This window comes from Acomys russatus, chromosome X (genome assembly GCF_903995435.1).
Source record: "Acomys russatus chromosome X, mAcoRus1.1, whole genome shotgun sequence".
Lineage (NCBI taxonomy): Eukaryota > Metazoa > Chordata > Mammalia > Rodentia > Muridae > Acomys > Acomys russatus.
The window spans coordinates 90,514,381-90,527,777 of NC_067169.1; the positions used below are offsets into that span (position 1 = coordinate 90,514,381).

Sequence of the window (13,397 nt, forward strand, 5' to 3'; positions counted from 1 at the left end):
CTTACTCTGAAGTAAGAGTTTCTGTGATCAAATGTAGATGTCCAGAAAGGAGCCATGTCTTAATTTTTTTTCTTTTTTCTTTTTGGATTCCTAGGTCACTTTGGATAATTGTGTTGAAGTTGGACGGATTGCCAACACCTACCATCTGACAGAAGTGGATAAATATGTCAACACCTTCGTCTTAAGGAATTTTTCTGCATTGATGAGCACTGGGGAGTTCCTGAAACTCCCCTTTGAGCGTCTTGTTTTTGTGCTTTCTAGTAACAGCCTTAAGAAATGCACTGAACTTGAGCTCTTCAGAGCTACCTGTCGCTGGCTGCGCTTGGAAGAGCCTAGAATGGATGTTGCCGCAAAATTAATGAAGAACATACGATTTCCGCTGATGGCACCACAGGAGCTCATTAATTACGTGCAAACGGTGGATTTCATGAGAACTGACAATACTTGTGTCAATTTGCTTCTGGAAGCCAGCAATTACCAAATGATGCCATTTATGCAGCCGGTTATGCAGTCAGACAGGACTGCCATTCGGTCTGACACCACTCATTTGGTTACCCTCGGAGGAGTCCTGAGGCAGCAGCTTGTTGTCAGTAAAGAATTGCGCATGTATGATGAAAAGACCCATGAGTGGAAATCTCTAGCCCCCATGGATGCCCCAAGATACCAGCATGGCATTGCTGTCATCGGAAATTTTCTCTATGTCGTTGGTGGGCAGAGTAATTATGATACAAAAGGAAAAACGGCTGTCGATACAGTGTTTAGATTTGATCCTCGATACAACAAATGGATACAAGTTGCATCTTTAAACGAAAAGCGCACCTTCTTCCACCTAAGTGCCCTCAAAGGATATCTGTATGCAGTTGGTGGGCGAAACGCAGCTGGAGAATTGCGTAAGTCTCTGTATTTATACATAGAACACATTTTTTCTTTAATCAGAATTTTGTTTTAGATCACAAACTAAACAGTTCTAGGTTAAAGACAATAGTATACCTAGGGTTTCATTTGTAAACTATTTTTCTAAGAAAATATCAGAGACCATCTGTATGCCTTATCTCTACACATATTGTTGGCCAAGGTCCATAATATAGTTTGCTGTCTTGTAACAACTAGATAACAGATAGACGATAGATAGATAGATATGTAGATATAGTTTTCATATTGAAAGGTCAACTGTAATGTGCATTGAATTAATTTCTATGCTATTAGTCTTGGCAGAAGTTTGGCGTAATTCTTCATGCTCCACTTTTAAAAGCCCATGAGCTTCATTTCCAGAATTGATACCTGGTAGAGACTACATAAGAAGATAATGTTCTTATCGAAGTAAATGTACACAGCTTATTCAGTATTTGGAAAAGTTTATTAACTATAATAATTAAAATCTGTGCTATTAGTTTTCAAAATTACACACTTACTGAAACATCAGACAAGTCTCACCATTGTATACTTCTTTTGTCTTCCTAGTCAAACACTGATCACAAGTGTATTTTACAGAAAGATTTTGACTATATAAATTAGCCCCATAAGGTGTATTTTTCTTATATTTGATTAAAAGTGAATAATGTAATTTTCCCTGTAATGAATGCCAGGGATACCACATTTTATATCTCTCACTTCTCTTGTCGGTTAGTCTTTTTTAATTGCCAACAATATATGTTTATTTGAAAAGTGTCTAGAAATAGTCTTTGATGGTTTGAGGTGGTTTGGTGGACGGATTTTATCTGTTAGTTGTTTTGGTTGCCCTGTGTGGGATCTCAAATTCAGAACATTGAACGTGGTAGCCAAGAACTATGCTAATTATGTAATGTATACCCCAGTTGCTGGCCTTATTTTAGTCCCTTGATTCTAAATAGAGTCCTTGAGGTGACTAGTATCCCAATCTCCATATCATCTGCCATGACTTTTAAGTGCATTTAGAGTGTTTCTCAGAATCTTTTTCCCCAGTATTAGAAGAAATAAGAGATGTTTGTGATTTTTTTTGTTGAGGAATTTATTGTAGAAAAGAACTTTTATATTTTCCTGTATATAGAGCACTTTTTTTTAGTGGCATGGCCTTAATGTTACTGATCTTTTCTATCTGATTTCTCCCCTTTGGAGTTATGATAGTTTTCCTAGGACTAAGGTTTGTAGCTTTGGGAAGTTACATGACAAGATCATTAACTACCTAAGTTTCCCTATTTATTTCATTAGTCAACTTTCTAAAAGCACGAGACATTCATGCCCTTAGTGTAAAATTGTCATTTCGGGTCTCCTTGGTTTAACACACACATTATCTTCATGTTATTGTACTTTTTAAAATGTATGATAGCTGGAAATGTCTAGATAGTACAAGTGATGATTTTATGGTTTATTGGGAAGCTAACTGCCTTACAGATAGTCCTCAAGAATTGACAGAATTCTAGCCAGCTAACCTTGGCCGTTGGTGGTTCTTTTGAAATGTCTATTTGCACATGGAGTCGGTCCATTTCTTAGTGCTTCTTTGTTAATATGATCATCCCTGTAAATATGCAGCTACTTAATTTTCATTATAGTGTCCATAATGTTAATTAGGAGTATTATTCTTCTGGGAATTATACTCTTCGAGCCAAGTAGAATCATTATGTAAAACAAGAAGCTAGAAGCATCCTTTTTTCTCATGCATCCCCAAGTTCTGTGTTTCTCATATGTTGTTTCTGGATAGGAACAAGAAATACATGAGTGCACTGGGCAAATAGGGTAGGAATAGACTACTAAGAACATGATCTCTACCTCTAATTATGGAAGGTTGTATTATATATTTATAAATGTGTGTGTGTGTGTGCGTGCAATTAAAAAATAGAGGCCATGAATTTGAAAGCAATATGGTGTGTGTAAGATAGGTTGGAGGGAAGAAATGGAAGGAAAAAGTAGACCTGTTGGCACTACTAGAATATCACTAGGCCTAATGGCTCATACCTGAATTCTTTGCACATGATAGGCTGGGGCCACAAGATCCAGAGTTCAAAGCCAATCTAGGTCATACATGGAGACCCTAACATTAAAAAGGTTCCACAATGGTCAACCTACGAATATATAATTACTTTAAAATATTATATTATATCATTTCATTTCAGATTCTACCTGAAATGCTAGCAATTGATTTTAATCTTATTTGACAAACCACATTTTTTTGACAAACCACATTTTTTGACAAGCCACATTTTTTTGACAAACCACATTTTTTACAACTGTTTGTCTTATTACAATACAGATACTAACCCTTCTTGTGATGAAGCTGCTCTAATTAAAGTTCACTTTCTAATATCCCATCCCATTTTAAGAGATCTCCCTTAGCTGGGCATGATAGAGCACACCTTTAGTCTCAGACAAAGGCAGGTAGAGCTCTGAGTTCAAGCTTGAGGCCACCCTGATCTATAGAGTGAATTCCAGGACAACCAGGGATATACTATGTCTGGGAGAGAGAGAGAGAGAGAGAGAGAGAGAGAGAGAGAGAGAGAGAGAGAGAGAGAGAGAGAGGAGAGGGAGGAGGGAGGGAGGGAGGGAGGGGAGAGAGAGAGAGAGGGAGGGAAGGAGACAGAAACAGAGAGAGCTCATCTAGAGAGCGAATCAGATACACACCACACAAACACCCCACCCTCATTTATAAATCATAAAACTGTAACATCATTCCTAAACTTAGGTAGGAAATTATTAATTCCCAAACAGCATCACTGTCAAATAAATGTTTTACTAAACAGTTTAAGGTACGCTATATGGAAAATTTTAAATTACATGTTTGACCTAGTACGTGCATACAGATTGAGAGTCTTGATTCCAAGGAAGACTTCAGGCCAGAAAGAATCATTGTACAAAACTCAGATCAAGAGACTTTGCTCATTTTCTCACCCTAACTAGCACCTGCTTTGAGTTCCAGCTATAATATACTTGAGAGGAAGACTGTGCTGACTCATCTTGGCATGTTCCCTTTTGTTGAGGGAACATATTAATTCTCTGTCCCAACTAATGAGCCCCACTCTTATAGAGCAATAGCAACTGTAGACAATCTATAAACAAATGATCGAGCCTCGGTTCCAATACATTATGGAACAACCTTTAAAAGTGCAAAGCCATTCATCTTGCTATATTGTGGGCAGAAAAGAAATTAACAGGGGGCTGATTGTGGGCAGAAAAGAAATAAACAGGGGGCTGATTGTGGGCAGAAAAGAAATAAACAGGGGGCTGAACTGGGCAGGTACTGACGTTTGCTGACACCTACCCTACATTTTCCCTGGGACTCAGGGTTGTAACCTTCACTTCAGGGCTCAAGCTCCTTGCCTTGTGCTCTCTTTGCCCTCCTCTGTTTGTCAGTTTCACCCACAACAATCTGTGATTGCAGAAGTGTGAAAGATGAAAGCAAGAACATGCACATCAGATTTAAAGTCCACTGTGTTTTCTTCTCATAATGAATGCTTATTACTTTTCCTAATAAACTCAGTTGCACACAGAAGAACTTTAAAAGTTGACAATAAAGCTAAAGGAACTGAAAAGTGTTCAACGAGATCGATGGCTCAGCTGGAAAAGGGACGTTAAGGGTTTGTGAGCTATCATACAGTTACTGAGATGAATTTCCATCCTGCACTGAGAAGCTCCTGCATGAGACACTCTGGATGAGTCCTACAACCCCTATTAGAAAAGTGCAATTAACATACTGGCAGAGGAATAGCATTATCTTTTCATACAGGGGAATATTAACAACCACAGCAATTAGCTATTCATTTTCTAACTCTACCATAAAAAGAATAAGAGGAAAATAATGGAACCTGCATTTGTACGGGTGGATAAGATACAGGAAAGGAAAGTTATAATGGAGAATTTTCAAAGTTCAAGGGAAAAAAGGTGGCATTTGGAGAAGCATATAACTAGTCAGATCTTCTTTTGGCTTGAACTACATAGAGAAGATGATACCAGGAAGTATTTATTTATTTATTTATTTATTTATTTATTTATTTTTATTTTATTTTAAATTTTTTAATTTTTTATTAATTTATTCTTGTTACATCTCAATGGTTATCCCATCCCTTTTATCCTCCCATTCTTCCCTCCCTCCCATTTTCCCCTTATTCCCTTCCCCTATGACTGTTCCTGAGGGGGACTTCCTCCCCCTGTATATGCTCATAGGGAAGTGTTTATTTTTTTAAGTTTTTTGTTTTGTTTTGTTTTGTTTCCAATACAGGGTTTCCCTGTGTAGCCTTGGCTGTCCTGGACTCGCTCTGTAGACCAGGCTGCCTTTGAACTCACAGAGATCCACTTGCCTGTGCTGCCTGGTTCTGCTAGGATTACAGATGTGTGCCACCATGCCAATCTGAAAGTTGTTTTTTTTTTTCAATTCCTCTTTCTGTTAATTTGTGAGATTAGATTACTTTTTCATAGAAAATTTGTCCATTTACTACTTTTCTAATATCACATGCCACTTAATACACTAAGTCACTCTGTGTATGGGTGAGAGAGACAGAAAAGGGGGATAGAGAATAGTGTGTACTCTGTGTTTTGCTTGGCAGGTGATGGTCATGCTAAAAGCAAATAGAAATGAGTATTTAAAAAGACATTGCAAAATAAAAGATAGTTGTACTTGAGATGACAGATATATTAATTATACTGACTTGGCCATCATGTATGTATATACACATCAGAACATCATATTGTACCTAGAGATATGTATGTGTCCATTAAAAACTTTTGAAAAGACTTCAGAACCTCATACAGGACATCAACAGAATAAATTAGAATGAGGATAATAAAAGATTTTGAAATAAAAAACAAAAATTAAACATAAAGTAAGTGGAAAAGGAGACTACTAAGAAGGATTGAGAGGAGCAAAGGTACTTTGAATAAGTGAACTGATGGAAGAAATGAAATTAGTGTATAAAACAGAAAACAAAATGATTCCTTTATCCCTATATTTGCCTGTGTTATTAAGTAGAAAATCTGCTTCAAAGGTTTATTCTTCAGGTAGGGTTGCATTTGGCTAGAAATACCTAAACCTTAGATTGGCTGTTTATGCCACTGCTTAGAACCATCTCGTAATGTAGGAACTATCATAAGGCTTGAAGGAAGGAAAGCTACTGAAGCAACTTTTATTTTGAGGTTGGTGCTGTGCTTCTCTGCATAGTGTTGTGGTTTTGTCAGTTGAAAAGAAAAGACAGGGTTGAAGGAAACAGAATTGGGTTAGCTTTTCCAGTGTCTATGGTAAATAATCTGAACCTTTTGAGTCTGTCTAGACTTCATGCTTCCTACCAGTCCTCAGAACATCTCTGTTTCTTTCCTTGAAAAAAAAAAATGTTTTCTATCAGTCTGGACTGCTGTTGTTCTGATCTTGTGGTTTCCAACAACTGATAGATTGAAAGATATTTATGTAGTTGTGGTTACTTGTCCTAAGTACTTCACGTCGATGATAACAAATTTATTACTGACAGGAAGTCCACTTAATAAAGAACTTGACACATTATTGCCAACCATCTTTTGGTTAAGAGTAGTAGTAATTGTTGCAGCAGTTGCCATGGTCAAATATGTAGGGAATAAATCAGCCAATGATTATACTGTCAAGCTCAACTATAAAATTGGTTTTGCATATAGTGATGTGTGTTCCTATGCACTATGTCAAAACAGATACTCAGAGTTGATTTGTTATTCCTTCGTTATTTTTTTCATTTTTCTCTATATTTTTAGAGTAAAGAAATGTCAAATTAAAAAGTTATAAACAGATGATTAAAAAAAATTCTTAGTGAGTTTTATAGATGTGTAGCGTGTTAGATACTTACATCCTCTAGCCTAATATAACATTTAGTGCTTCATATTAATATACTCTCAAAAATATGATAACAGCCCCTGTGAGGACTCTCATAATGATTTATGCATTTTTCTGAGATAAATATAATATTATTCTACTAAAAATAAAATTTGAGATTAAAAAATTAATTCCATTTCTTTTTTTCTAACAGCTACTGTAGAATGTTACAATCCAAGAACAAATGAATGGACCTATGTTGCCAAAATGAATGAGCCGCACTATGGCCATGCTGGAACTGTGTATGGAGGAGTGATGTACATTTCAGGTAGACAGTTACCCTGTGACTACAATGTCATAATGTTTATTATTTTCAGCATATGATCATTCCATTTGGTGCCAGTAATAACAACAATTTCTTGAAAACCTAGTAAATATATATATACATATATATATATATATTTTAAGGAGGACTTTTGTCAAGGGTATATTTGCATGTATATGAGTATTCTGTAAGTTTATAAGTGAGCCCCAAACCAGTTCAGCTGTAGATGTATAATTTATAAGAAATTGGAAAGCATTTATGTTCTCCAGTTTATTTTCAAAGTAAGTCCCAATACTCCATAGTTATAGTAAACACCATTCATATTCTCCATTCATACGTAGTAAAAATTTGTTTGACTTAATATTTGGCTAGTGCATATTAGGAAATATTTCATTATATAACATATAAACTCTGTTGTACATAAAACATGCATAATATTCTCTTTAAGTATAACCCATTATATATTATATATTATATATATGTATACACACATATATACATATATACACAAAACTCCTTTAGTATTATAATGGCGGTTCTACTGTAGTACCATTAAATGAAGATACATTTTTCTACAAAAAAATCTAAAATGGCTCAAATTTATTTAGTATTCAAATAACAACTTTCATTCTCAAATTGCCCTTTTGTAGTACTCAGAAATATATTTTAACATAACGATCACCTTTGATATTGACATTTAACTGTTTTTAGGCAATATTGTTCCTCTACCTCCTCTCTCCCCTCCTCTTCCTTACTCCCTTCCTTCCTTCTTTTCTCTTCCTCCTCCTCTTCTTTTTATCTTTCTCTTCTTTTTAATCTCCTCCTTCCCCCTCCTCTTCTTTCTACTCTTCTTCTTCCACCCCCTCTGTTCTTTCTTCCCTAGTTCAGTCTGCCTCTGACAGCGCCCTCCCTGCAGTTGGAGGCCTACCAGTACCAGGCAAGCAGTTACATCATTAAAGAGCAAAGCTGTTACAGGGATGATGAGCCACAAAGCACTGCCTTATGATGTCTGTAGTTGAGGAGGATCAATGAAGGACTGTGTAGCATGTGATTTGCAGGCTTCCAGGGTCCAATTCATGAGAGACCATGGGGCATCTTATAGTGAGACAGCCATAAAGAAAATCATATTGTATCGCCAACCTGTTTCCTGTATGTAAGTGCTCTACTACTATAAAAGAACTCCCAGTTCTCTGGCTCAAAATGGACATTTGAATAGTTTTAGAAGTGCTTTGGCATAACTGGTATATGTTGCAATCTTCCACATTGATGTCAGGATAGGAACAGGCCAATTTTATAACCAAAAAACAATGGTTTGCTTTCTACTAGGGCTTTGAAGCATAGAAAATTATGCTTCATTGGTTGTTATCTGGCCACTTGATAATTAGCTTAGGTATGTCTTTTGTCTGCTGAAGATAGAGTCTGATACTTTTATTACATAGGTCTGATTATATGTGTTCCAGTTGTATTCAATTTGTAGGTAATTTTACCAGATAACCAACTGCTACATATATAAAACTGTCCTTATGTTCAAAATTCTAATTCTTTAGCTTTGCAAAGCAGATAGCAGATATCATCTTCTCTCTGCCCATCCTAAACTCTAAAAAACCAACAATTTTGTATAGTCTTCCTGGTTGGTATTTAATTGGCATGAAACTTTCAAAAATTTTAAATAAATATCTGGCTTCATAGTCATAACCCTACTATGTTACATTGAATGGGTATTCTAATTCGGCAAAGGATTTAATGGGTACATAGAATCTAGCTCAGTAATCAACCCCCATAGCCTACCCCCTAAAATGTCACAACAGACTGACGCTTTGTAGTTTGAATTTACTGCTAACTCAACTCTAATAGTGGCCAAATATATTTCCATCCATTGAAACTCCCTAAATGTGATGGAACGTCATTTGAGAAAGTCATTGTAATAAGGCCCTTTTCATTTGTTTTAAATAGTTGAACATGATATTTTTTTAATTTTTTTGTCAAAGAATATAGAGTGACACTCTAAATTCACTATTTGTAAGACATAAAATGTAGGTAAAAGTTAATTATCTATGAGAGAGCCTTACTTTTCACATTTTTATGATCATTTGCCTCATGCCTATTATTTTGATTCTTTAGGAGGAATTACCCATGACACTTTCCAAAAGGAACTCATGTGCTTCGACCCTGATACTGACAAATGGACCCAGAAGGCACCGATGACCACTGTCCGAGGCCTACACTGCATGTGTACAGTGGGAGACAGGCTCTATGTCATTGGTGGCAATCATTTCCGGGGCACCAGTGATTATGATGATGTCTTGAGCTGTGAATACTATTCACCTATCCATGACCAGTGGACCCCAATTGCTGCCATGTTAAGAGGGCAGAGTGATGTTGGGGTCGCTGTCTTTGAGAATAAAATCTATGTGGTTGGGGGATATTCGTGGAATAATCGCTGTATGGTAGAGATAGTGCAGAAATATGATCCAGAGAAAGATGAATGGCATAAGGTGTTTGACCTTCCAGAGTCCCTTGGTGGTATTCGAGCTTGCACACTTACAGTTTTTCCACCTGAAGAAACCACACCATCACCTTCTAGAGAGTCCCCTCTCTCTGGACTCTCTTAGAGTCCTTCCAATTAAAATGTGGTATTCCTATCTTTGCAATGTGTCATGATTATCTTCTTTTCCCCCCTTAAGTAGTATATATGTTAGAATTAGCCTCCAGTAATTGAAACAGATATTGGAAAAAAATTGACATTGATGTTACTTGTGGTGTTCGTATGGCCTAGAGTGTTTATAAAGTGATAACAAACCATCCTGGAAATATATCTCATAGAAGCTGATGTTTAACATGAAAACAAAAGGTGTTGTCTACAAAACGTTTCTTCAGTAATTTTAAATGCTGTGTACTGGGTGTAAGGTATTCATCATCTTACATTATAAGCCAGGTTGAAGGTGGATTATAGTAAATGTACAACTGTGCTCACTAGGCTTCAAAGCAAAGACGTTTTCCTTTCATCTTTAACTGTAAGATGTCAAAGGGAGGCAGCCTGCTCTGACAAGAAACAACACACAAAAGGTTGCCAACTCGCATGAGCTACCTCCCTCTTTTCATAAAGTATTTTTGACACATCTGTCAGCCCACCTGATTGTGTGGGTGCATTGAGAACACACCAAGTTTCTAAGACACACAGGAGAAATAAATAAAATTCACCAACATTCATTTTGCGGGGAGGGAAATAATGACCCCTCCGCTTATAAGGATTGGTTTGGGTTTTTTTTTAAGTGTGTACAGATATAAACACACACATGCTTATATCAAACACAAATTTTTAAAAATTGAGTGTCAGGTCAAATTATATGTGAAATTAAAAAAATTCTTCTAAAAAGCAGCTTCCATGAAAAATGGAGATTCAGTATGCACACATCGAATGCATATATGTAGAACCATACTGAATTTAGGTGGAAAAGGGCTAGAAATTTTGAGCAACTAAATTTGTCACTTGACCAAATTTTCTCTTAAAGATCTGGATTCCTTCTCCTTTGCTGTTGAGGTAACTTACCTGTTTCGTGTATTCTGTGTACTCTCAGTTCATGAGGTTATTTAGCACAAAGTGTAGCAGCTTCACCTGAGAAGCTGTTTTTGCTCTACAGTGTCCATGTTTCCCCATCTTTTATTCAATAAAACAGTTAATGTCATTCTGCTCTGTGCTATCAGTTATTCTCTGATTTGACTTCCACTTATTAAATATCGTTCAATGGGCATGACTGAGGAGGTAGAACAAATAAATGTATTGACTTTTATTCAAAGGAGAAAGACTTGGGCCACCCTTCACCTCACATTGATTGTTGCCTTTGAGGAAATAGTTTGTGAAAGATGCTAATTGCTATTATGCAGCCCCAGTGCCAAGCCTGGGTAAACTACAAAATCAGTTACATGCACTCCCTTCTCTTTCTTTTCTCTTCTCTTCCCTCCTTGCTGTGACTTGCAAAGCTTGGTCCAGACTAAGGGTGGTGAGGGAAATGTAGAAATGACAGACATGTACAAAAAAGCTGCGTCCAGGTGAGATGGTTGACTCTGGTTGAGTGGCATTTACTCCTCCTGCTGCAACCCAAGCATGTTATTATGTACAGCATGGGAAAGGGGAAAGAGCTAACCTGGATAGGAGGTGTCTAAAGTCCAGCAATCTCAGGCTGCAAACATCTGAGAGGAGGGAGTTGCAGTCGCTAGTTTTTGTTCAAATTTGCCAATTGTTCGTAAACACTTGCACTTGGGCCAGGGGAAGAAGGCTTTGACAATTTCCCATACTTCTGAGGCCTTCATCCTTGCTGTGGCTGTGCCCATGCCAACAGCAGGCATTCACTCAGGACTATACTGGCTCAGGGTTCCTCTGCTCCTTATACTTCCTCTCCCATGCCTCTCCTTTTTTTTCTTGAAAGTCTTTCTTAACATAATTGCTCAAGTTGCCCTTAAACTTTTCACCTCAAGCCATCTTACTGCTTCAGCATTCCAAGGAGCTAGAAGCACAGACTCATGGTACCTTCCTGAGATCAAAGGCAGTTATACTTCTGAGGACAATTTCTCTGGCACTCAAGATCCGTCTTGTCCACTCAGGTGGAACCATGTAAAGTGACTTCTAAGATTTTTGTTTTGTTTTGTTGTCTTTCCAGACAGGGTTTCTCTATGTAGCTTTGGCTGTCCTGGAACTTGATGGTTCACTCCCATCACCCAGCCAAAGATTCAGTCTTTAACTAGGATCCTAAAAAACAAAAATTGCCATCTCTTCCACTACATCTACTAGTGAGTAATGTGCACTTGAATGCAAACTGAACCCAGACCGTAAGGCTGTTCCAGAGGGGTAGCTTGGCAGCATACATCTCATCACTTCTTTCTTGAGTTAAATATAGTTTAGTAAACAAATTTCCCTGAATGATACTTTTGGAGATTGCTGGAAGAACCTAGCATTTGAAGGACTCCTCCACTTAGGCAAGATTGTTCCTAAGTGAGCACAACTTCTCTGGGGATTTTAGTTTTCTAGATATCTATTTAGTGCATTTATTTTAGTCAATGCCATACAAATCCCAGGTTGGCATTCCTAATCGGGTAGCTGTTTTCCAAAAAGTGAAGATTCCTTGCGTCTTGTGGCTACCCATCCCTAGTTCCACGGAGTCCTCCCTTCAGGTGGTAGGAGGAAAGTGGGACATTAGAGGTGTGAGTGCTGGAGTGGTCAACGTGGAAAGAGGCCTTCATCACAGCCAGCCACATTCTACTTGCCAGAAGTCCTCTAGCTACATAAAAACACAAAGAGAATAGGAAAGAGAGAAAAGGAAGTGGAGCTGGTGATCTAGCAGCTGGTCACAGAGAATAATGCAATACATATGCAGTCTTCTTTTTGTGTCCATGCCATGTGTTATTTAGAAGCACTGGATTTCACACTTTACTGTAATAGTTATTAAATCGTTCAAACATCTGGGAAGTTGTTACACATTTCTTTCTCAGCAAATTATTTTCTTTGGGAAAAAGAATCTTTGCCACTGGTCATTTCTTGGCTTTACGGACATTTCTTGCATTTGCCTGTTGTCTGAGTTAGGGCTTTTATGGTTGTAATGAAAGGCCATAAGTAAGTTGGGGAGGAAAGGGTTTATTTGGCTTAAACTTCTACACTGTAGTCCATCATAGAAAGAAGACCAGACAGGAACTCAAACAGGGCAGGAACCTGGAGGCAGGAGCTGATGTAGAGGCCATGGAGGGATGCTGCTTACTGGCTTTCTCCTCATCGCTTGCTAAGCCTGCTTTCTCAAAGAACCCAGGACCACCAGCCCAGCGACAGAAATACTCACAATGGGATGTACACTTCTCCACCAATCATGGATTAAGAAAATGCCTACAGCTGGATCTTATGGAGGCATTTTCCCAATTGAAGTTACCTCCTTTCAGATAAATCTAGCTTCTCTCAAGTTGACATAAAACCAACCAGCATACTGATCTTCATAGGTTCTTGGTGTACTTGAAGGAATATTGATAGAATCATTGAACTCTCAGAAGGTTAATTTGTTTCTTCTTGGACAAAGTAGTTAGGGTCTAAAAGACAAAATATTGTTTCTATAATTTAAAAATTCATATGATTAACATTTGCCTAAGAATGTAAAATTGTGTCAATTCTGGTGCCGCCAATTTGATAATTTCCCCTTGGTGGGGAGGCCTGGTGGCACTCAGAGGAAGGGGAAGCAGGCTACCAGGATGAGACCTGATAGGCTGTGATCGTATCATGGGAGAGGCAGTCCCCTTCTGTCACAGGTCTAGGAGAATGGAATAGGATAAAAAAGGGAGGGGGGAATGGGAAGA

General features: G+C 37.7%; 1 protein-coding gene across 5 annotated transcripts in view; it reads left to right on the forward strand.

Moving 5' to 3' along the window:
- The window catches only part of Klhl13 (kelch like family member 13), a 108,043-nt gene extending 97,715 nt beyond the window's left edge, over window positions 1–10,328 (forward strand). For all 5 annotated transcript variants that reach the window (XM_051140933.1, XM_051140929.1, XM_051140930.1 and 2 more), the window contains 3 exons: window positions 95–890; window positions 6,954–7,067; window positions 9,186–10,328. In XM_051140933.1, the coding sequence (XP_050996890.1) occupies window positions 95–890; window positions 6,954–7,067; window positions 9,186–9,676 (1,401 nt within the window). In that variant the 3' untranslated portion in view covers window positions 9,677–10,328. The remainder of the gene's footprint in view (window positions 1–94; window positions 891–6,953; window positions 7,068–9,185) is intronic.
- Window positions 10,329–13,397: the final 3,069 nt, after the last annotated feature.